The 22,623-nt window shown below is 39.5% G+C and overlaps 1 protein-coding gene across 24 annotated transcripts in view; it reads left to right on the forward strand.

The window, feature by feature from the left end:
* CPEB3 (cytoplasmic polyadenylation element binding protein 3) overlaps positions 1-22,623 on the forward strand; it is a 222,458-nt gene that overhangs the window by 123,901 nt on the left and 75,934 nt on the right. For all 24 annotated transcript variants that reach the window (XM_023642591.2, XM_023642617.2, XM_023642624.2 and 21 more), the window contains 2 exons: positions 8,480-8,598; positions 21,964-22,078. In XM_023642591.2, coding sequence (XP_023498359.1) covers positions 8,480-8,598; positions 21,964-22,078 — 234 coding nt within the window. The remainder of the gene's footprint in view (positions 1-8,479; positions 8,599-21,963; positions 22,079-22,623) is intronic.

The following is a 22,623-nucleotide window of genomic DNA, read 5'->3' on the forward strand; positions in this document are numbered from 1 at the left end:
TAGAATATACAACTATGTACTGGGGCTTTGGGGAGAGAAAAAGAAAAACAAAAGAGGGAGATTGGCAACAGATGTTAACTCATGATGAATCTTTCCCAGCAAACAAAACAAAACAAAAACTTTACCAGAGGAGTATTAAAGTGTAAGGAGAAGAAGAAATTAGATTGTCAAAGTTCAGGCAGTGTACAAGCAGGGCTGGACTAAAGCTTCATCTGTAGGGAAGCATCTGCTGGGTTAAAGTGTAGAATTTGCCAGTTGTCTGATGTTGAATGAGGGAGAGCAATAAGCAATGGGGCAAGAGCTAGGTATTTGTGGACTCAGATGTGGATACCAGCAGTTACTAGTTATATCACACTGAGCAGGTCATTTAGTTTCTGAACCTCAGTTTACTCATCTGAGTTAATACTGCTCCTTGGGTTATTAAAAGGATTATGTGAGACAGTGCACATACACATCAACACAGTACTTAGGCTTAATAAGTATTAAGTAGTATTAGTGTCCTTCCCCCGGTGAAAATGTAATGCTTCATAATAATAAAACTGCCCAACTAGTTTGACCAGTTCCCTCCCTCACCCCCAGGCTGGTCTCAGTTTTCTTGGTCAGGTGCTTGTTAGAACTGACTGTGACTAGAAGTGACAGATTGGCAGACTTCACAAGGATCTCTTTATATAAGAAATGTGTGGTTATATAAACAAAGCAGACTATAATCCCAAATGCCCCAGGTCACTGCCCTGGACTGCAGGACATTACTAAGAACACAGGAAGTAGATTGCTAATTTTCAACTCTGAGGTGGTTCTACCCTTCAGACTTGTTTTCTTATCCATTCCACCTTGCCCAACCCCTTGCCTGCCAAGCAACGAGCCCACAAAGAGACAGTTACTAGTGTAATAGAAAACGAAACAGTCTGGTACCAAAATGTTTGAGCCTTCAGCCCTAAATGTAGTCAAAGAAATGTGTTTGGTTCTGAATGCAAGGGGAATGTTTAGGAATCTATGGACTTGGGTGGTACCTGAGGAGCCATCTCTACATCTTAACTTAGGCTAACTCCTTCCCTTGGAATGTCCTCCATTTTTCCACCTGTGTCATACCTTTAATGTCTGGCTTCTCTACCCCCACCTACAGAAAATCTTCCCTGATTTCTTTATTTATGACTTCTTCACTGAAAGATCTGTCTTCCTTCTGTGGAGTCCAACTTGTAAAAATATGTTTTAAGAAACACTTCTTGGGGGTCCTTAATGCATTATTCCTAGGTTAGAGTTCTCTCTGTATTTATTCTTCAGGACCTTCTTGTACTAGCTTATAAACTACTTGAGAACAAGGACTTGCTTCTGTCAGCATTTCCCCATAGTGCCTAGGGCACATAGTCAGTATTCAATAAATCTTGAAGGTCAGATGTTCTCATCCAAGAGCAAAATAAGTAACAAATCTAGTTCAGAGACCTACAGTGTTCTCCAGGCAGCAGACCAAGGGTTGAAGAGATCTTGGTCTCTTCTCACCCACTGCCCTGGATCCTATGCTCTACTGGTGAACTCTACTCACTCACTGTTTTCCAAATGAGCTGACCATTTGACCCTTCTGTGCCTTGGCCTGTGCTCTTTCCTGAACTTGGAATGCCCTTACTTCCTAGAAGAGTAACTATCCTCTAGCTCAGATATGGCCTTTGCTTTGTGGCTTTCCTTGATGTTTGGACACCTCTGCTCCATCTGTCTTTCACCAGTGTTCTGTAGGACATACCCCCAACATAGCACTTTTCATGTTGTTTCTTAGTCATTTATTTACAGGCTGAGTTTTTTTAGGGCAGGGTTCTTCCTAGGCTTATTCATCTTTGTAGCTTCATTGCCAGCATCATATCTTGTACCTCCTAACTATTTTTGGTTCTATTAAATTGAATCCAAGGACAAAGACTCCTGAGGCAAACCAGGTAAGTCCCCTGACCTGAAAGCCAAGGTCAGAGAGAATGTTTGGAACAGACTTGGTGTGCCCAAAAAAAGTCTGAACTCAGGCAGCTCCAGCTGGAGAGGTGTCCTTCAGGTTTCTCTAGGAAGGTCACAGGAAATCAGGGAGGCTGGATTCTGTGCAGGGAGAGATCTCTCTCTGTCCAGACTTGGAGGCTTCCTCCTGGGGCTGATCTCACTTAGTCAGAAACCAGCCAGCCCTTGGTCAGGCCACTGTTTTATGAATGCAGTGGTGGTTCAGGCACAACCCTACAAGCTGGAATTATTTTCCCATTATAGTTGATACTTGAAACATATTGATCACTAAAAGCATTAGTTGATTTTAAGAACTACTGGGTCTTTCAAAAGACCACATACCTCTTTAGAGAATGGGAGTGTATATTACCCTCTTCTTCAGAAAGACTTTGTGGTTTTTAATTTTTTCTTTAATAAATTTTTATTTTGAAAAATTTCAAACCTACAAAAAAGTTGTAAGAATAGTTCAATGAACACTTACATAGCTTTCCTCTAAATTCACCAGTTGTTAGCATTTTGCGGCATTTGCTTTCTCTCTCCTTTTTTCTGTCTGTGTGTATATACACACACATATATTTTTGATGAATCATTTGAGAGTTAAGTTGTAGATATCAAACCCTCACTTCTGAATGCTTCAGATGTCTCCTGAGAACAGGAAATATTCAGATTGTTCTAGTAATGTCCTGTAGGACTTTTTTTTTTAACCCAAGATCCAGTGAAAGTCTAGCCTTACATGTAGTTGTCATCTCTCTTTACTCTCCTTTGATTTAGACAGTTTTTCCTAGGTTTTTGTCTTTTGTGTCATTTAAAGAGTTCATGCCAGATGTTTTATAGAGTATCACTTAATTTGGAATTATCTAGTTGTGCCCTCATAGTGAGATTCAGGTGAAACACTATTATCAGGAAGACCACACAGATGATGTGCTGCACTGAGAAGGACACATGCAGGAGGCACCTGATGGCAGTTTGCCCTGTTGTTGGTGATGTTAAGTTTGATAATTTGGTTAAGGTGTTGTCTGCCAGATTCCTCCGTTGTAGAGTACCTTTTTTCCCCCTTGCGAATACTGTTAATCTGTGAAGTGGTACTTTAACATAGTATGAATATCTTGTATTCTCTCCTCAAATTCACCCAATGGTTTTAGAATTCATTGAAGAGTCTTGCTTAAGTTGATTATTACTATGATGGTGATATTCATTTTATTAAAATCTGATTTAATTTAGTGAGATCTGCTCTGTAACTCTCTCAAGAGCCTTCATTCTAAATATATAACTTAAATGTATATTGAAAAACAGTAAGCATCTTTACTAAATATGAAAATTTGCTGGACCTTAATAAAACTAAATGTAGACTTCTGATTATTTTGAAATTCATCATTTCAACTCTTCTTAACATAATTTTTATGGGCTTTAGAGCAAATATGTCTACATAGACCTTAAACACTAAAACACAGGTAACCACTTCATGCTACTGAAACACTGCCAAATGATCACTGTCACTAAAGTGACAGTAAATAATAAATAGGTAAGTCCTTATTTGCTAGTGATATTGAAAGTTTTATCTTACCATTTTTAGATGAGACAGTATAAATTAACAGTTGAAGAATGAGGGCTCTGGAAGCTGACTGAGGTTTTAATTCCAAATTAACATCTAGGTTTTAATCTGAGGTGGCCCTTACCTCTTGGAGCTTCAGTTTCCTCATCTGTAAAGTGATAAGCATAACAACTGTATTTACTTCATAGAATTACTGTGAGGATGAAAAGAGCTAACAGATGTAAAATGCTTATTCTTAGCAAAGTACCCGGCATATTGTAAGCACTTCGTAACTGGTACTTGTGGTGGTGAAGTTGGTGGTGATATTTGTACTAGAGATCAAGTATAAAAAATTATAATGTGAAAAATTATTTATTTAAGAGCTCAGGGAGCTTTGTTTTTGAAAGATAGCCAAGAACATTTTGGAGCTTGTTATACTTAATGTGTTCTAAGGTATTAAGAGAAAAAAAATCTTTTAATTAACTTTACCCTTCAAAAATCTGGCCAAATAAAATGGAATTATCCCAATTAAGTCTTCCCCACCTCATACCTTCCTTTTCCTCTTTACCCCAGAGAAGTGCATTGGTCAGTTCTGGCTTGTCCAAAAATCCCTCACTGTTCTACTCTCCTTCCCCCAACCTATTTGGCACCAGTGGGAAAGCAAGCAATTTCCTGCCATCCATTCTGCCCATAACCCAGGGTTGTGATGGTGACAATGCCAAGAGTCCGTACTCCTCCCCTCAGAGCCCATATTTCTACCCACAGAGGAGCTCTGAGTTGAGGGCCTCTCATAGCTCACTGCATCTCTGAAACCCCTACATACTCCTCAGGTACTTGGGAAACAAGGTCACCATTTCTGAAACTTGAGGAATTTTATAATCCTGTTATCTCTTACTGGCTCAGATGGCAAGGGAGAACAGAGGGAGTATAAATTTTTGGCCAAGTTTCTTTTATATACCTTTCAAACTAAAACCCTGGCATCATAGTGACAGTTTGAGGAGCTCAATTTATAGGTATAATAGGCTTTTATTTAAAGAATGTATTAAAATCAGCAAATAATACCACATCTGATAATTATCTCTTCTGGTGGAAATAGCTAATGATATATGAAAGCAAATATTCAGTCACTTTATTGTTTTTTTAGAGTAATATTCAGCCTGTCACTCAAATAACTTTAAGGGTTTTCTTTTGTTTCTATATTACTGCCCTTTATTCATCAAATGCTTGCAAATGCAAAGTAGAAAGTGTATATCATTAATCTGAACTCTAATCTTTATAATGAGACCATATGCAAAACTCAATTTTACATATCACATAAATAACAGAAAATGCAGTAAGAGAAAAATTGACACTTAATATCCTAGTTTACAAAGCACCTTTACATATATTATCTCACAACCTACATCTCTGTAAGATAATCAGGACAAATATTTAAGTTTCTTCATTTCACAGAGAACGAAGTAAGGCTCAGAAACTTTAAGGTAATATTCAAGTTCATGGTTCCACTTACTGGGTGAGCTCAAACAAGTTGCTTAATCACTCTGTGCGATTTCTTTAATTGTAAAACAGAATAAAAATAGTGCTTACCTCACAGGGTGTATGTGAAGATGAAACGAGTTATTATACCTAAGGCATTTAGAACAGTGGTGCATAGTAGATACTCAATAAATGTTAGCTATTAGCTGTTATTACCACACAGTTAGTAAATGTTAGAACTTTGACCCAAATCCAAACCTTCTGATTCCTAGTCTAGATCTCTTTTCATAGTACCACGTGGAATTTCCCTTTTAGTAAATCATTGATTGAATTTCCATCTCACATTGACCTTGTTATTCTTGAAGGGATCTTTTTCTACATTGTTTACTTTGACCTTAAATTTCTGAAGATCAAAAAGGAAATGTGTTTGAAGGCTTCTTCCTTCCTGATTTTTTTTAATACTCTAATTTCTGTTGTCATCTGGGTTTGGTTGACCTTGAGGTATCCAAAGTTATTTTAGTAGGTGAAGGTATCATAAAGTTGTTTTCCTCAGTGATTTTGGGTGTTTATGGTGATTTTGTTTTGGTTGGAAGGCTAAAGTAGGAAGTAGGATTGAAGGAAGTTCTTGGACTTGAATCACACTCCTTGTGTGTAGTGCTAAGAGAATATTGTCGTTACTGAAAGTGGCAGCTTGCTGATCAGGGAGTAGAGATGATTGTTGTAAAAGATCATTTGTTGTAAAGAGTCACCGTAAAATATTACGTGCCATTCCCTGGCAAAGGATAAGAAGTTGTTTGTAGATATTTTTCTTGGTAATAGTATTTGTAGCAGGCTTTTACTTGTGAATCCCAGTTGTTTTTACTCTGTCTACTGCCAATGTTAGCATTTTTGGCTGTGAGATAGGCCTGAGTGAAAATCTCTGTGCTTCTGTGGTAGCTACTCAGCTACTATGTGGAGACTCCCTCCCTACCCTCTGATGCCCAAGTCGAACCCAGTTTGGGATTTGATGCAGAAGATTGCAGAGGGTGGGCAGCAATGTGCAGGAAGGGTACAGTCAGCCTGGTGGCCTTTCAGAGGCAAGGAGCTGGAGAAAGCTCCAGCTCACTGAGCACGCCCATCCCCAGGCCGTTTTATGTGCCTGTGCACAATGTACCCAGACAGGGTCCTCTCCAAGAACAAGATATCCAGTATGCCTCTTAGGATCTTTTTGGAAGATCTGTACCAGGATTTAACTTGGTGAGCAAGGAGGTTTGAGAGGATATGCTAAGACTTCCTCTTGGTGATATTTGCATTTTTTAACCCATTCATCTCTAATATTCTCTTTGGCAAGTGCAGTTAATGTTCTCACATTAAAAGAAAACACAGAATTTTTAATAGATTCCCTAGGGCTTAGTGATAGTTTGATACTGTTTGTAAAAGAGAGAATATGAAGAAATGATGTATTATCTTTTCTAGTTTTACAGTTAGGTTTTATTTTTCTTGCCTGGACATCTGCTGAATCCTCTGACCCATCCAGCCTGGGAGCAAAAGTCCAGGAAACAGCTCTGGGTCCTGCCACATAGGCAACCTCCCTCTTGCAGCTACATCCCCACTCCTGTGGGCTTGGTCTTTTCCCCTGTGTGTGTTGGCTTTTGCCTGTTGCATTGGTCACTCAGTGTGCTGGGTAGTGGTTGATCTTTTTCCTGCTCTGTTTGCCTAGATGCTCTGTAGTAGATGAGGAATTGGGACAAAGGATAAAAAAAGAGTACCCGTTATTTATTATCCTCTGCCACTGTCATTATGTGCTGTCCAGGACTCCAGAGAGCTTTGCTTCTAGGCCAGTCGATTAACATCTTTGTTTAATGGGTGAGAATCTTCTGAATATGAGGGTTCTTATTATTCTCCACCACTTACATCTTTCTGGCATGCAGTGCACCAGGGGAGAACCGTATTGGTGATGGTTTCCTTTAAGGTCAGTACCCAGGACCAGGAGTGGAGGTGACAGCTGAGAGATTTAGCAAAGCTAAAGGGTTTGTAGAGAGGTTGAGTAATTGAATACCAGGCTTACACTAGCTCAAGATGGGCCTTTGCTCAGCTGCCATTCATGAGTGCCAGTGTGGCAACAAGCACCAGATTTGGCCCTTTGAACATGTATTGTCCTCTTTGAAGTCTTTGCTGATTCTCTCGAGTCAGATGCCTTGCTCCTCTGGGCTCCCACGGCACTTTTTGTCCCCACTTATCTCCCTCAGCTTTGTAGCAAGTAGTTAATTGTCTAAATGTCTGTTTCTTCTGCCACATAAGTCTCTTGACAGCAGGAACTAGTCTCACTCATTTCAGTTTTCTCATAATGTATAGAATGTGTCCCACTTGTTAACAGTTGCTCAGTAAATCTTACTGATTCTGTGTGTGTGTGTGTGTGTGTGTGTGTGTGTGTGAGGAAGATTGTCCCTGAGCTAACATCTGTGCCAGTCTTCCTCTTTGTGCTTGACGAAGATTGTCCCTGAGCTAACATCTGTGCTAGTCTTCCTCTATTTTTTGTGTGGGATGCCGCCACAGCGTGGCTTGACAAGCTGTGTGTAGGTCCACACCCAGGATCCAAACCTGTGAACCCTGGGCCGCCAAAGTTGGAGCACATGAACTTAGCCATTACACCACAAGGCTAGCCCATAAATCTTACTGATTTTGAACTGAACAAAGCTGACTGTGTCTGTGGAAATCCTGCAGTTAGCATCCATGTTTATACATCGTGTACTCTGCCATGAGACAGGAGAGTATCCTTGGAGAAACAGCATTATCATCAGAAGTAACATGTAAAATACACTAGCCTATTGTTGGGCTTTTTTTTTTTGGATAACCTTTGTTGAGATATAGTTCACATACCATACATTTCACCTATTTAAAATGTACAGTTCAGTGGTTTTCAGTATGTTCACAGAGTTATGCAACCATCACCACAATCAATTTTAGAAAATTTTCGTCATCCCAAAAAGAAACCCTGTGCCTATTCTCTCTAGTCCTCCAGCCCTAGGCAACCACCAGTCTATTTTTTGTCTCTATAGTTTTGCCTATTCCAGACATTCCATATAAATGGACTCATGCAATATGTAGTATTTTGTGACTGGCTTCTTTCACTTAGCATTATGTTTGCAAGGTACATCCATATTGTAGCATGTGTCAAGCCTAAAGCTTGGTGGAAGTTGGAGGGCAGGTGCTACTTGTTTCCTGGCCAGTAGTTCAAGAATGGTGAGTCTGCCTGGTCTCATTAAAGATGACTGGATCTATTTAGTGGAAATTCTATAGAGGTCTTCTGAACTTGCTCCCCTGAGTAAATATCTATGAGCATCTAATACAATGGCTGGCACATGAGGGTCTCAGTGGCTGTTACATCCCTGTGTCCTGCTTCAGGTTCTTAGATTATAGTAAGAATTTGCCAAAGTGAAACAATAGATAAATTTTTAATTGGTACTTTGAGTTTAATTTACTGATTCCTCCCCCCACCTTTTTGTTTTTGTTCTCCCCAAGGTTATGCCTTTCTGCTGTTCCAGGAAGAGAGCTCAGTACAAGCTTTGATAGATGCCTGCCTAGAAGAAGATGGGAAACTGTACCTGTGTGTGTCAAGCCCCACCATCAAGGATAAACCGGTAAGTAATATGCAGCTAACTATTGCTTTTCCAGAGCACATGTACAATTGGAATAGCTCATCGCCTCCTTTTTCTAATGGGAATGCTGGTAACTGGGATCCTCTTACCCAGCGTGACCTTGCTATGCAGTAGAGCTGGACTGTTGTTGATGGGAAGCTAGTAACAAATTATTCAGTATTTCGTTTTATACCTTTGAGACTGCATGTAAACAAATGTGCCCTTGTGTTTCACTTTACAGCTCTTTTAAGCTAATTCCTATTCAGAGACTCTGAATTGAAGTAAATAATGCTCTTAGTGGTTTTGGCAGCTGGTTTCTGTCATTATTTCAGACCAAGGACAGGAGTAATTTATTTTTTTTTTAAAAAAAGATCATAATTGTCCATGTTTATGTGCCTTTGAATGCAAGGCATTGTGCTGGGTGGTAACCACAGCTGGCTAAATAGAGCCTTCTGGGCCAGGAGCTTACACTCTAAAATGGATACCTTTAAACAGGGTAGGACAGGGGAAGGACAGAGAACATGGACTCAAAACCATAAATACACATACACTTATACAGAGTTTGTGGTATTTGAGCCAAAGAGTGTGAGTGAGTAAGTCACTGGATAAGAGAGGAAGACTGCTTCTTTTCTCCTGGCAGAGGGTGTTATCAGTGGAGAAGGGGCAAGACTATGTTCAGAATAGAAGAAAAGAGCTTGGTTAACATGGCAGAAGTAAGGATCCATGGGAAGTTGGGACGGGGGTGAGTTTGTGTGTCAAGACTTGATGCTTGGAGTAGGGAACAGAATAAAAAAGTGTTGTGGACCAAGGGACCAAGGCAAGTGTCTGTAATGAGGCCTGAGGCATCCTCTGTAAGACTTACACCAGAGGTGTGGAGCTTGCTTGGCAGCTAGGTTTATTCTCAGAAATGTGCATGGGGAAAGACTTGGGGTCAGACATAGAAGTTCCCGGTTTGAGTCTTGACTCCAGCATATAAATATTTACTTGACTCTGAATGAGTTACCTAGTCCTTGCTGAATCTTGGTTTCCTCATCTATAAAATGGTTCCTCTCTTGGATGTTGAAAGGCTCAGATAAGAGGAAAATGAATGTGAAAGCATTTGCTGAGGTCAGGTACTTGTGCAGACATAACTGGATGGTGCTACATAGTGCTACATATTAGTCCTACATAGTGCTATACAATTCAGGAGAGCAAGGTTAGAGCTTATCTACACGGTAACATCTGTTGAAAGAATGCTGACTTCTAGAACAGGCTTTACAATTGATTGCAAAGGAATGATTCTGGGACTTGACCACCTATAAGGAGGAGACTACAGCGGGTAAAGCAGAAGAGAGAGTTACTAAAGAATGGGGATATTGAGGCCTAGTAGAATAATTGATGCAGAAGCAGCAGCAAAGATTTTAGCAAGTATAAAGGTGCCACTGTAATTTTCAAATTCTGGGGCCATTACCAAATTTTTCTAACAGCAGTTAACAGCATTGGATAGGATAGTTGTAGAGGAGGGGGAAACAGTAGGAAGCAGTAGGTGGGGAAAAAAGAGTAGGGAAATTTTGTTAAGTTTGGTCTTAATTTAAACAGTGTGGAGAGGCTGCGTGTTATGAGGGAGATGTGGGGACTGACTAGAATGGGAGTGTGCAGTGTTTTATCTGAGTAATAAGAAAGCTGAAATAACTTCTCTAAATCTCTTTGGAATAGTGTGAGATTAGAAAGACTGAACCCAATTTGGCAGGGTCTGATGTCTGAGAAGTAAATGGTTAACTTCCAGAGAGCCTCTACCACTGGCACATCAGTAGAAGGGGAGTGGGAGTGAGCCAGGAAGGGTTATGGTGGGATTGTTCATGCACTGTAGGAGAGGATTGGAAATATATTTATATATATAAAAAGGCAGAGGAGTAGAGGCACACATTGAGATGGTTCTGCCCATAGTGGATTAAGAAGCTGTCGAATTGAGGGGAGGAGACAGGAGATAAGCAGTGGGGCTCATGTACCTTGGAAGGGTCATGTCACTGGCTCTGTTTGAGTAGGAGGATAATATGCCTTGTCAGGTAAGCCCTCACCAGGACTGGACATCTTTTGAGAGGAGAGTGAGCAGTTGTGGTTGCAGATGGAGGTGGTATGGAGGCCACACCAACACTGTTGAGTGTTTTCACTCTAAACAAATCTCTTACCCTTGACTTGAAGGACTTCTGAAAATAATTAGTGTAATTATCTGTTTTGGAAATGTCTATAGGGAAACTAACTTTCATTGTTTGTGTTTTTACAAATTTCTGCCTTATTGCAGTTTTCGTTTTCTGAGCTCAAGGGAAGCAGTTTTATTGGAGCTTGGTGAATTCTGAATGGTGGCTGCTGATCACATATTTCTTTGACCCAGTCATACTCATAATTTCCAGCATAAACAATTTGAATAAAACTTTGGATGGGAAACATAAAAGTCCCCAAATACCTGTAGTTCTAATGAACTGGATCCTGTTTGGGGTTCCAGCTCTTTGGGCTCCATTTCTGAAACCTTCTCTTTCTTGGCTTCAGTTCCACATCTGCCGTTCCCAGCCTCATTTGGCCGCACTACCCTATCCAGGTTGTGGTACATCCTGCCTCATTTTGGAGGCTCCCACAGAAAGTGAGAGCTGGGTTGAACCTTTGGGAGTAAATGAGGACCTTGGCAATAGCTCAAGGTAAAGTCAACCCTTGAAGCTTGTTCACCAAACCTTCTGAACTGTGGCTCTTTCTCATTTATTCTGCTTCTTAGCTTGGCTGCCTTTCAGGATCCTAGTGCCCTCATTCTGTTGTTTAGCTCTCTTTGATCCTCCGTGGGTTTCTCCTTGGAAATACATCATGTTCTAAAATGAACTCAGATTTTCTATCTTTTGTTCTTCTCCCTTACCCCTTACCCCAAATCAAACCCCCACTCCCTTTGGGTGGATTAGGTTAATCAGATTGTTTTCCTAATCCAGAGCCTGGTAGAAAGTTCCCCTCACTTATCCTTTCTATGATCATGTTTGTTTTTTAACTTAAACAAATCCCTAATTAGTGAATTTTAGGTAGTGTTAGGGAGATATTTTTGGTCAGTGATTACCTTTCATTAAATGGCTCCACTCAGACTATTCTACGTATAGATCTGATCCTGAAATATGGCAAAAGAAACTGTATTTATAGCCTGGTTAATTGAGACCTCAGTCCCAAACAATGGGAAGACAAATTGGCAAGAGCAGGAGCCATTGTAAATCTTCTAGATCTGTGATATTTTTTCCTCCTCCAGCAAGAGGAGTTGCGTAGTTCATAGTCCGAGGCATCCCAGAGGATAGCTGTGTCTTTGTCCGGGCTTCCAGTGAAGTGGACAGACGTAGTGACAGTGGTCCGTCTTATTAGGGTGACTCCACTTTTTGAATATATAAATAGACTGAACCTGAAGTTTTAAGACAGCAAACTGATAGAAGAGGAAACTTAAGAGAGTCTAACAGATTTAGCAGCTGAAGAAGAGTAACCTTGAAAAGGAGGTAAGGAAGGAGATGTTTATGGTTCTTACCTTCTATAACACTTTGGCCAGAGATATGGGATAGCAAACACCTTGAAAGGAGTATTAGAAAAGTTTCCTACTCCTTCTCCTTATGATTTATAGCACAATCACAATTTATAAAGGTCCTGAAATATGACAAATTGATTTTGCTGTATATTTAAAAATTGTTTTACCAAACTGAAGTGTGCTTATAAGCTCAGTTCATTAGGTTATTGCTCAGGTAACATGATCATCCACTTAAAATTTGAAAAACAAAAATTGAAAAAATTGTGGGAGCAAGGAAGCTGGAAATAGAGGCTGGTTTAATTCTTTAATTTTTAATTCTGTCCAATCTGTCCATCATTCTGGTCTTTGCTACCCCCATTTATATATCAATGGAATCTCTAGCAGTTTTAATCACTCCTCTTTAGTTACAAAAAGAGTCCAGATCCTTTGCCTGGAATTTAAGATCTTCTAGCCTGACATCAAATGTTTTTCCAACCTTACGTTTTTCTGCTTTCCTTCTGAACCCCATGTTCCAATCAACTGAACTATTTCCTCTGCCATCTCAGTTTCTAATTCCTACCTACCCTTATTTTAAGACCCCTCTCACATGTTATCTCTTTCCTGAAGCCTTCTCTGATCACTATGCCATCTATAGCAAATCATACCAGCTATTATAGCTGTCTCCAGTCCATATACACCTATCTTTTTAAACAGTGTGCCTCTCTTCTTTCCTTCCTTCAAACCACCGTTGAATGCCTACTGTGGGCAAGGCATTGTACTGGTTACTATGAATTAGAACTTACTATGAATCGCACATAAAATCCTGTGTTCAAAAAGTTAATAGTGTAATGAGTAGATAAAACAAGTATATAAATACACAGATCTTATAGAGACTGCACATAAAAGGTTTTCAAGTATTTGTCAAATTAAGAAAAATAACAAATACAATGAAGATGAGATATAGACTAAGTACTTTGGAGAGTTTATATACACCTGGAGTGATGAAAGAAAGCTTCTTGGGTGAAGTGTCATTTGAACTAGACCTTGGAGGATGAAGAGAGTTTGGAGATTGGCCAGGAGAGGGGTGGAGGTGTGGAGGGGTAGAGAAATAGACATTTCAGAGAAAGGCAACAGTATGAACACAGAAATGAGAAATTGTGCAGTATGAATGAAGAACATTTAGGTGGGTTAGATGGAGCACAAATATATGAAAGGGGGTAGAGAGAAATTAAATTGAGAAAAATAGGGGGCTATGTTTTATAGGGCATCTTGATTGATGGCCTGACTCCTTGGATTTGTGGTATATTTATTCAGACTTTTTCATTCTTCACCTAATACCTCCTAAAATAATACTGTAATTTTATCTTGGGTCGGTCAAATCTGGTTTTGTCATATCTCACCTTGGAAATCTTCAGCACTTCTGATCTTGTTGATTTATTTATTTGTTCTTTGATTCCATGATCTAAATTCGTGGTTTGGACACCTGTCATCATAGGAATTTCTCCAAAGAAGGAATTCCTCCTCTAAAATGAGAAAAGTACTTCCTGTTCATAATAAATTCTATTTTTTCCCCCTAAGTCTGTGAATTTGCAAATGGGTCCAGAGTTTCTTAGTGTTTGAGTGCTTGGAAGCTGTTATTCCTTTTAGGGAGGTCTAAAAGATGCTGCACTTCCAATGTACCATATGGTGTCGAGTGGATGAAATAAGCCAATACCCTTCCCCTAAGGGATCATAGTCAGTGTTTTCCAAAGTGTATTCTGAAGAACACTTGTCCCATAAAACACAAGTCTCTTGAGAGGACCATCAACAAAAGCTTTGCTTGTAATAATAGGAGTCATTTATTGAGCATTTTCTATCCATTTCTTTGTGCATTTTATATTGATTTTCTCCTTTAATTAAAGGTTACATAGCCAAAAATATTTGGGAAACATTGATATATTAAGGTTCTGAGAAGTTTTGCAGTAAATAAATTTGTGTAATATTGTTTAATTCAGCATATTGTATACCTCTTTGGGAATTATACTTGTGAAGATTCTGGTGGAATTAGTATTCCATGAAGCTCACTCAAAGAATAGGCTTCTTCCCAGGAAAAACTTAGGTAATTTGAACTTTGATGTGTACATTCCTCTCAAGAGTTTTAGTGATCAGCATGCCAGTAACAACATCCTTGTCCTAGTACCATGGAGCTGAAAATACACATTTATGTAGACATTGGACAAAATTGTCTGGCTGCAGAGCACGATTGCCTGAGGCTATGAACCTGGCAATTAAAGTAGTTGAATATAGTGCCAGTTTCACTGCTAAATCATTTTCTTGAGCTTTTCTGTTAGTTTTGTTAGTAGGTTTAAGAAGAATCTATTGGTTATTTCTTAATGCACTGAAAATGGGCGGAATGGGTTTGGAAAGAAGAGAGAGGTTAATCACTCACAAATAAACATGCATTTTGACTTGTCCGGGAGACTGTTAGGAAGCACGACTGGTAGCCAGTAACCTGGAGGATGAGATCCTTGCAGCCTCATGACGTCAGATAGTGGAAAGAATATATATAGACTTTCGGTCAGATAAACCTAGGTTTCAGTCCCGAGTTGACTTCACTCTTCTGAGCCTTAGTTTTCTTGTCTCTAAAGTAAGGTAGCATAATGGTTACGGTGAGTTTAAGTGTGAGAGTGTGTGTAAAATGCCTGGCACAGTGGTGCAGTGTAGGTGCTCAAAAGTGCTGGTTTCTTCTTTCTTTCAAAAGGGAATCATCTATGATGCTTACACTTTCTAAGTAATATGAAAACATCATTAGTGATGATGAGCAGTAGGTAATTCTGATCACTGAGTGGATCACCTGGTGGCATCAGAAATTTGCTCTGATTAGGCCCAACCCTGGAGCACCCACTGGTGACCAGACACACTGTATTTCCATGCCCCTGGAAGATGGCTTTCAGGTTGGAGGGCAGCTGCTAGGCATCTTGCAGTGTCTGCCCCTCAGGAAAACCTTTATTAATTCACCAGAACACTGATGAGCACAGAGCACTCGCTAGGGATTGGGCACTGTGCTGGGCAGTTGGGACCTGTGCAGACATATGGTCTTAGCCTTAGAGGACCCTGAAGTCCAGTGGAGGGAAAGAGACATGTGAATAGTAAGTGAAGTAAGGAGTCACAGGTGCTATGATAGAAGTGTTATAGGAAGTAGTTGTGGGAGGGGGGCTCAAAGGGCAAAGTGGTCAGATGTTCCTGAGGGAGTCAGGAAAGTCACCAGCCTTTAGGAGGAAGGTATTCCCTTGAATCTTCCAGTTATGTGTGGGTATTAGTCATAAAATTTAATTGATAATGGCTTTATTAAGTCAAGCATAGAGTAAGGATATACATCACCATTTTCAGGGCACAGTTTATGCATGCTTTATTTTTGTACTGTGTACCCTTATGAAACAGTATACGGAATGCTGTTTGAATTGTTCAGCAGTAACTGACGGTCCCAAAGCGGGCTGTAAGCGTGCAGTTTCTGCACATCAGGCAGCTTGGTGCAGATGGCAGGGGTTTCCTTTTCGTACCTGGACTGTTTCCTGGTCCTGGGGCATCCTGGAAGGCCACGAGAGAATTTCCTAGGGTTACTTTTGGCTCCCTGTCTAGGAAGAATCCTGGCTATTTTGACAAGGCTCTCTGAAGCCTGTGATCTGCTTGTGTCTAAGGAATGGGAGGAATAGTCTGTGTGTGAGAGTTGCAGCTTTTTGCTTTGAGGCCCAATGGAGTTCTGACTGGAGCCCCCAGAGCTGCCCAGGGTACAGAAATCTTTCCAAGGCCAACAACTCTGATCAGCTATTAGGTTCCTTTCTAGCCACTTTCCCCAGAAGATACAGGGAGGGCGCCTCCTTCTCCTCTCCATTGGGTGGAGGGCAGCACTGAGAGTAATAGTAGCATCTAAACTGCTGGAAATTGGCTGACCTGTTTGTTAGGGAGCGATGTGGTAAAAATTAGGTTGAAATGAGATACTAAATATGAATGTACTTTGAAGAGTCCAAACCGCAATTATTGCTGTTGTGGCTGTTAGTTTTGGTGGTTAATAATAAAATAACTCCTTACACCATGGAAAAGATAAAGATGCCTCACAAACCACAAACTAGTTTATTTGTGATACTGTGGGGCACTCCAGTCATTCTGTGAGGTCTGTGATGCTTAAAATAGAATTGCTGACAGCTGGGGTGGGTCTGAGTTTATTACCACTACAGCTGAGCTGTTGCAGCTGCATGTCAGCAGACCTAGGTTCAGCTGACTCATCCTGGCTGTCAGAAGAGCCGGGATGCTGCTACTTGTTGGGGAGAGCAGTCCTGATGGTTCTGCAGTATGTATTGTTTTTCTCATTCATGTAGATTGAAAGGATTGTAGGATTAGGGAGAGAAAAATGGAGACTTTTTCCTGAGGAGCTTAGGTAGGAGTTTGAAGAGTATTGAAAAGAGGAAAAAGGAAATAGAGGGGTGGGGAGGCTGAGCCATGTGCTTTATGGGAAAGAGAACAAATGACAGCAAGGGGTTTTTGGTCAAGTAGTTTCCTGAGCTGGCCACTAGGTTGCCCTGTTGACTCTGAACAGTTTGGTTGCTTTTTGGAGCTGCCTTGAGACAAACAGATGAAAAGGAAGGCATTGTGAGTAGGACATTGATGTGCTGGATGTTTGTAACCAAAGGAGATGATCTGACAAGGATGAAATACAGGGTGAGATGTTCAAAATGAGCTTGATAACATTATTTATTGGTAGGTGAATGTCTAAATTCTAAATACAGACATGCATTGCTTAACAATAGGGATGTGTTCTGAGAAATGTGTTGTTAGGGGATTTTGTTATTGTGCAAACGTCATAAAGTGTATTTCTGCAAACCTAAATGGTATAGCCTGCTGCACACCTAGGCTGTATGGTACTGATCTTATGGGACCACCGTCGTATATGTGGTCTGTTGCTGACCAAAACATCATTATGTAGCGCATGACTGTAGTGATCTAAACAGAGAAGTACAGAGCTATAGGGAGACTTGGTCATGTTTGGCAACTTGAAGCCCTAAGGATTGTGTTAGAAATTGTTCTTATTAAAACTGTATGTTTTCTAGGGGGCCGGCCCCGTGGCTGAGTGGTTAAGTCCGCGCGCTCTGCTTCGGCGGCCCAGGGTTTCACCAGTTCGAATCCTGGGCGCGGACATGGTACCACTCATCAAGCCATGCCGAGGTCGCATCCCACATGCCACAACTAGAAGGACCCACATCTAAAAGAAATACACAACTATGTACCGGGGGGCTTTGGGAGAAAAAGGAAAAATAAAATCTTTAAAAAAAAAAACTATATGTTTTCTCTTATCCTGTTATTAACGATACAATAAAAATGCATTTGATATTTAATTTCAACTTAGAGACTTTCACAAATTTTCATTGAAATTTTCTTTTTAGGGAATTATGTTTTCTTATAGCTTCCTGTCAAAATAAATGACACATGTTGCATTTCTTAAATTTTTTCCTAGCACTTGGCCTAATCTTATCCCTATTAATGACTTTTAGTTTTAGATTTAACTAGGATGAAACTTTAGTTTTTATATAGGACTATAATTAGATATTTTATTCTTTATTGATAGCAAAATAGTCAAAGTAGTTTGGTAGCATCTCTTTTGTGCAGTTTAGTCAGAAAACTTTCAGTTCTTTGAAGAGCTATCTATTATTTAAATTTACTATATTCTTAACCATTTAAGTTAATTTCTATAGAAGCAAGCTTTTTAGAGCAATAGCAGGAAATAAGTGAGGAAAAGACCTGGATTGGAGTGAAGTTTCTAACAACATTTTGTTCAACTTATTATGCCGTATTTTGATACATACTAAGAGTAAGATATAATAAGAGGAGTATTATCCAAAGTGTGGCTATTAATAGGTGTTACGCAAAAAATATTTTCTGTGGAAATAATTTTGGAAATGCTGGATTAAACAACATTTGAACAGATTTCTTTCCTGTAGAACTTCTTAGAGCCTTTATTTGATATACACCAGTGGGTGCCATGAAACTCCAAGAAGGAAGAGATGTCTATGACTTTTCCCAAACCCTAGGGACCTGCACTTCACAAAACACACCGTGGGAAACCTCCAAAAGGAAAATTAGTGCTTTGAGTCCCAACTGTTGATACCATTAATGTTATGTTCTTTTAAATATCTTGAAGGCTGTTAAAAAGTCACTATATGGTATAAATTAGTATATTTATACCAGCAGACTTTGTTTGGTTGTTGCCTTTGGAGATAAGCAATTACACAAAGCAGATTATTAATTCAGAAGATGAGAATTTAGAAGAAAAATAATTCAGTCAAAAGTAGGTTTCATGGTCCTCACGAGAGCTTCCACAGGAATATATACTTAAAAAAGAAACTAAAGAAAAACGATTTTTGTATTTTCTCTCATACGAACTTATAAAACAGACCATTCTATTGTGAGCTGTGTGTAAACTAAACCTTTCTGGCCAGAGATCACAGACTGGGGCCCACAGTCTAGATCTGGCCTGCAGATAGTTTTATTTAGCCTGTACAGTGATTTTAACATTTGATTTTGATTTTAACATTAATTCCCAGCATTTTAAAATGTTGAAATTTTGCATAAAAATCTGAATTTTTAGCTACTCTTGAAAAATGGATGTCTGACAACACATTCACGAATAACCACTTGCTGGAGCTAAAAAGTGTCTGCTTCTTTAAAAGGACTGGATTATTCCAGTGCTAACTGCCTACTAACTATTGTCCTGGTGTCTTGACACATTTATGCTACGTGTCCTATCCTACAGACATTTGGTTTTGTGTAACTTCTGCTACAAGGTCACGGCTTGGCCAAAGGGCTGGTGGGTGCTGTCTTCCAGATGATAGCCTCTTCCTAGAGTCATCTTTGTAAGCAAGTGTAGCCAGGATTCTGCAGGAAGGAGTGTTGGAATTGTGTCAGGCTCATTTAAGGAAATCTTCACCATTCCTAGTGATGTCCCTACGCTTGTCTTCAGGATGTTGAGGCTTTTACTGCCCAGGGTATTGTCTATTTGATATCATACTGGAAGAGTTGTTTTACACACAACACAGAGTAATCTCTGTATGTGTAAAAGTTGTATCGCTGGGGGAAATTTCTACTGAATTAGGACAGAGTTCTAATTTCATCCGTTATCAATAATAATTATTAAAGAAACAGAGATAATAAAAAGCAATTCTTTTGTTTATGTTCTACCCCTTTCTATAAAATATTTGAGTCAGCTTATGAAGTATGGTATTAAAAAATTAGAGAAACATATATGTATGTATATATAAATCAGGACCAGGAAATATATTCAGGGAGTAAGAGAGATATAAAACATGGATATCAGGCCCTGAGTTCTGAGAATAAACCTTAGAAGATGGAGAACATGCCCTGTACGTGAGTGGGCATTTTTTTTTTTTTTTTTTTTGTGGAAGATTAGCCCTGAGCTAACATCTGCTGCCAATCCTCCTCTTTTTGCTGAGGAAGACTGGCCCTGAGCTAACCTCCATGCCCATCTCCCTCCACTTTGTATGTAGGATGCCTGCCACAGCGTGGCTTACCAAGCAGTGCCATGTCCGTACCTGGGATCCAAACTGGCAAACCCCGGGCCGCCGAAGTGGAACGTGTGAACTTAACCACCGCGCCACCGGGCCGGCCACTGAGTGGGCTTATATTTTAGAGAGAAACCAGAGTGTAAATGGAACTTCTCAGTGCAAACAGTACGACAATATTACTTTTTGCTTAGCATGTAGAGTGCTGATGTTGGCCTATGTTGATATTTCTCTTATTCTGCAGTGGTGCAAGCTCTGAGGAGCTGTCTTCTGGTGGCAGCTGGGAAATGTGACTTTTGGAAATAGGGTTAATCATTACTGTCTCCTGAGTCCTCTTCCTGTATTTTTATGTAGTCTGTAATGCCAAGAATAGGGTAAGGGAATGGGTTGTGTATGACGTAATGAAATGAGGGAGGGCTGGGGAGGAGAAGCAGCAGTAATGAAAGCTCTCAGCAGGAAGGTTTGGAGATCCTCTGCAGATTGCTTTGAGCAGCAGGAACCTCCAGCTGTTATAGAAGGCTGCATTTTCTGTACTTCTTGATTAAATGAAAGCAGAACACTAGGGATACTACACAGGAATTGTTTTCATTTGTGAAATAGTTATCTATGATCAAACTCAATTATCGTAAAGTTATTGGAATTACCTTACCAGGTCCTGAAGCTGCCTTAACTGCCTTATTAGGGATGAGACTAGAAGAAGAGAGGATTCTGTGTAGAAAAAGATACATCCTACTTTTTTTTTTTATTGGTGACATTAGAATCCTTGTTCTTACAGTGTCGGGAAATTGTGTTTTAATTAAAAATTAATAATGGGTCCTCATGAAGGCATTTAAAAGTGGTGTTTTATGGTATTAGTGAATCTGTCTTTGTCGTAAATGTCAAGGGAATGATAATTTAGTCAAACAGACCAAATTTTACAAGGAAAGAACTGGGTTTTTTTTCCCACACGATAAAGATGGAGCAAATGCCTGAATGTTAACAGAATTGCAAACAGATCTTAAGTTTAACTGAGCAATGCCAGTTTTAGAGTTGATTCAAGGTGTTTTGAAAGTGTAACATGCCACAACTAGAAGGACCTACAACTGAAAAATACACGACTATATGCTGGGGGGATTTGGGGAGACAAAGAAAAAAAAAGAAAAGAAAGTGTAATTGACAGATTTACTACCTTTCAAATGAGAGTCCTCCCGGATATAAGCCAAGCCACATAAGAAATTATCTTATTTATGTGTTTCCTTGCGTTAAGTATTGCCGGTTGAGCAATGGGGAAAATGAAGAATTTTGTTGATACTAAGGAAATGACAACTCAGCTGTTTTGTTTCCTATACTAATCAGTGAGGGGAAAGGAGAGGCATGTTTCTTAACGACTGACACAGGTTTATCTGATTCTACTCCTAGCCCACTTCCCAGAGCACGTGGTACCTGAGTGGCTGGTTGGTTTTCAGGCAGTGTTGAAACTTGCCTTTCAGTATGAGAGAGTTTTTTGTGGTTTTGGTTTGTTTTGTTTTAAACAATTCTTTGATAATTCAGTTATGGTTTGAAAGGAATATGTTTTAAGGTTAAGATTCTGTTGAAATACCTTATTTTTTGTTATATGATGAAACAGTACAAATTATGGGCAGGAAGTCAGAGTCCCAGTGAAGAGATATTACTAAACAGAAAGAAATATGTCATAAAGATTTCTTTTTCTACTCTTATAAAATTTACTTCAATTTCTAGGCTTGCCTTTATTTAACCAGACCTGAGGAAAATCAGATAAATCAAAAGTAGATAACTGTGTGCTTCAGTATTTGATATTGCTGGTAATTCTGTGCTAACTTGATGAATGTTAATCTATGTTAAATCATATTACTGAAAGATAAATGTTTTAATTTTAGGGGGATGATAAGAATTTAAAAGCCACACATATAGATAATTTTTAGAAAATATTCCTAATGTTCCTCTTCCCTCCCTTTAGGTGAGCTCCTAAAAAGCTAAGGGCTGCTCTGTGACAGGTTATAAACACTCTATCATGTGTTAAAATGGATCTGATTCAAAACTCAGAAACTGTCTCTAAAAGACTGCCTTTTTTTAAACCACAGACGGTTTCTGAAGGTTTTATGGTATATGTCTAGTGTGTTGAGTACAGTACCTGTGAGTAGGTTCCCCAAGAGTTCTGTTGAAAGGCACTTAATGCAGATTACGTTAACTGTAACTGGATTTTCTTTGGGTTGTATATGTTGTAAAATGCACAAATCAGTGGGTTTGTCTTTAGTCACCTTATTCTCATTTGGGGTTGATGGAAATGAAGTAAGGACCAAGTAAACGACTTTTTTTCAGGTGCAAATTCGACCATGGAACCTAAGTGACAGTGACTTTGTAATGGATGGTTCTCAGCCTTTGGACCCCAGAAAAACTATCTTTGTTGGGGGAGTTCCACGACCCCTTCGAGCTGGTGAGTGGAAATAGTAACACCACAACAACAAAACCAACAACAACAAAATCCCCAATGTATTTAGTCTTCAATATTTTCTAGGTTTCTGGTCAGCTATACATAATCTCCAAAAGGAAGGCTGTCATGTCAGTTTCACTGAGCTGACTCTTTCAAGATTAAATGTTTTCTCCCCAAATGCTCTATTTTCTTATGGTGCAAGAGTGAATTTCATTAAACTGTTATTTCAAAAGGATGAATTCTATTTAGTGCTTATTCAACCACATATTTTAAAAATAATAGTGATACATTTGGCAGTGTGCGTTCTTATGCCTGTTAGCATTGTTATGTATGACAGAAAAAGAAGTCACCCAATCAGAAATCTGTCCAGTGCAGCTGTGTGCCGACTCAGTGACCATCCAAACCACTGCTGGAAATTGTGTCCCTGGGAATCCAACTGAACTCTTCCCAAGTGAAGCAGATTCCTATTTTTTCTTATGCACTTTGAAGAATAAGTTATGTATTTGAGCATTTTTATGATGACTTTTTAAAAGTTTCCCTGTTTTTTT

Source organism: Equus caballus, chromosome 1 (assembly GCF_041296265.1).
Source record: "Equus caballus isolate H_3958 breed thoroughbred chromosome 1, TB-T2T, whole genome shotgun sequence".
Taxonomy (NCBI): Eukaryota; Metazoa; Chordata; class Mammalia; order Perissodactyla; family Equidae; genus Equus; species Equus caballus.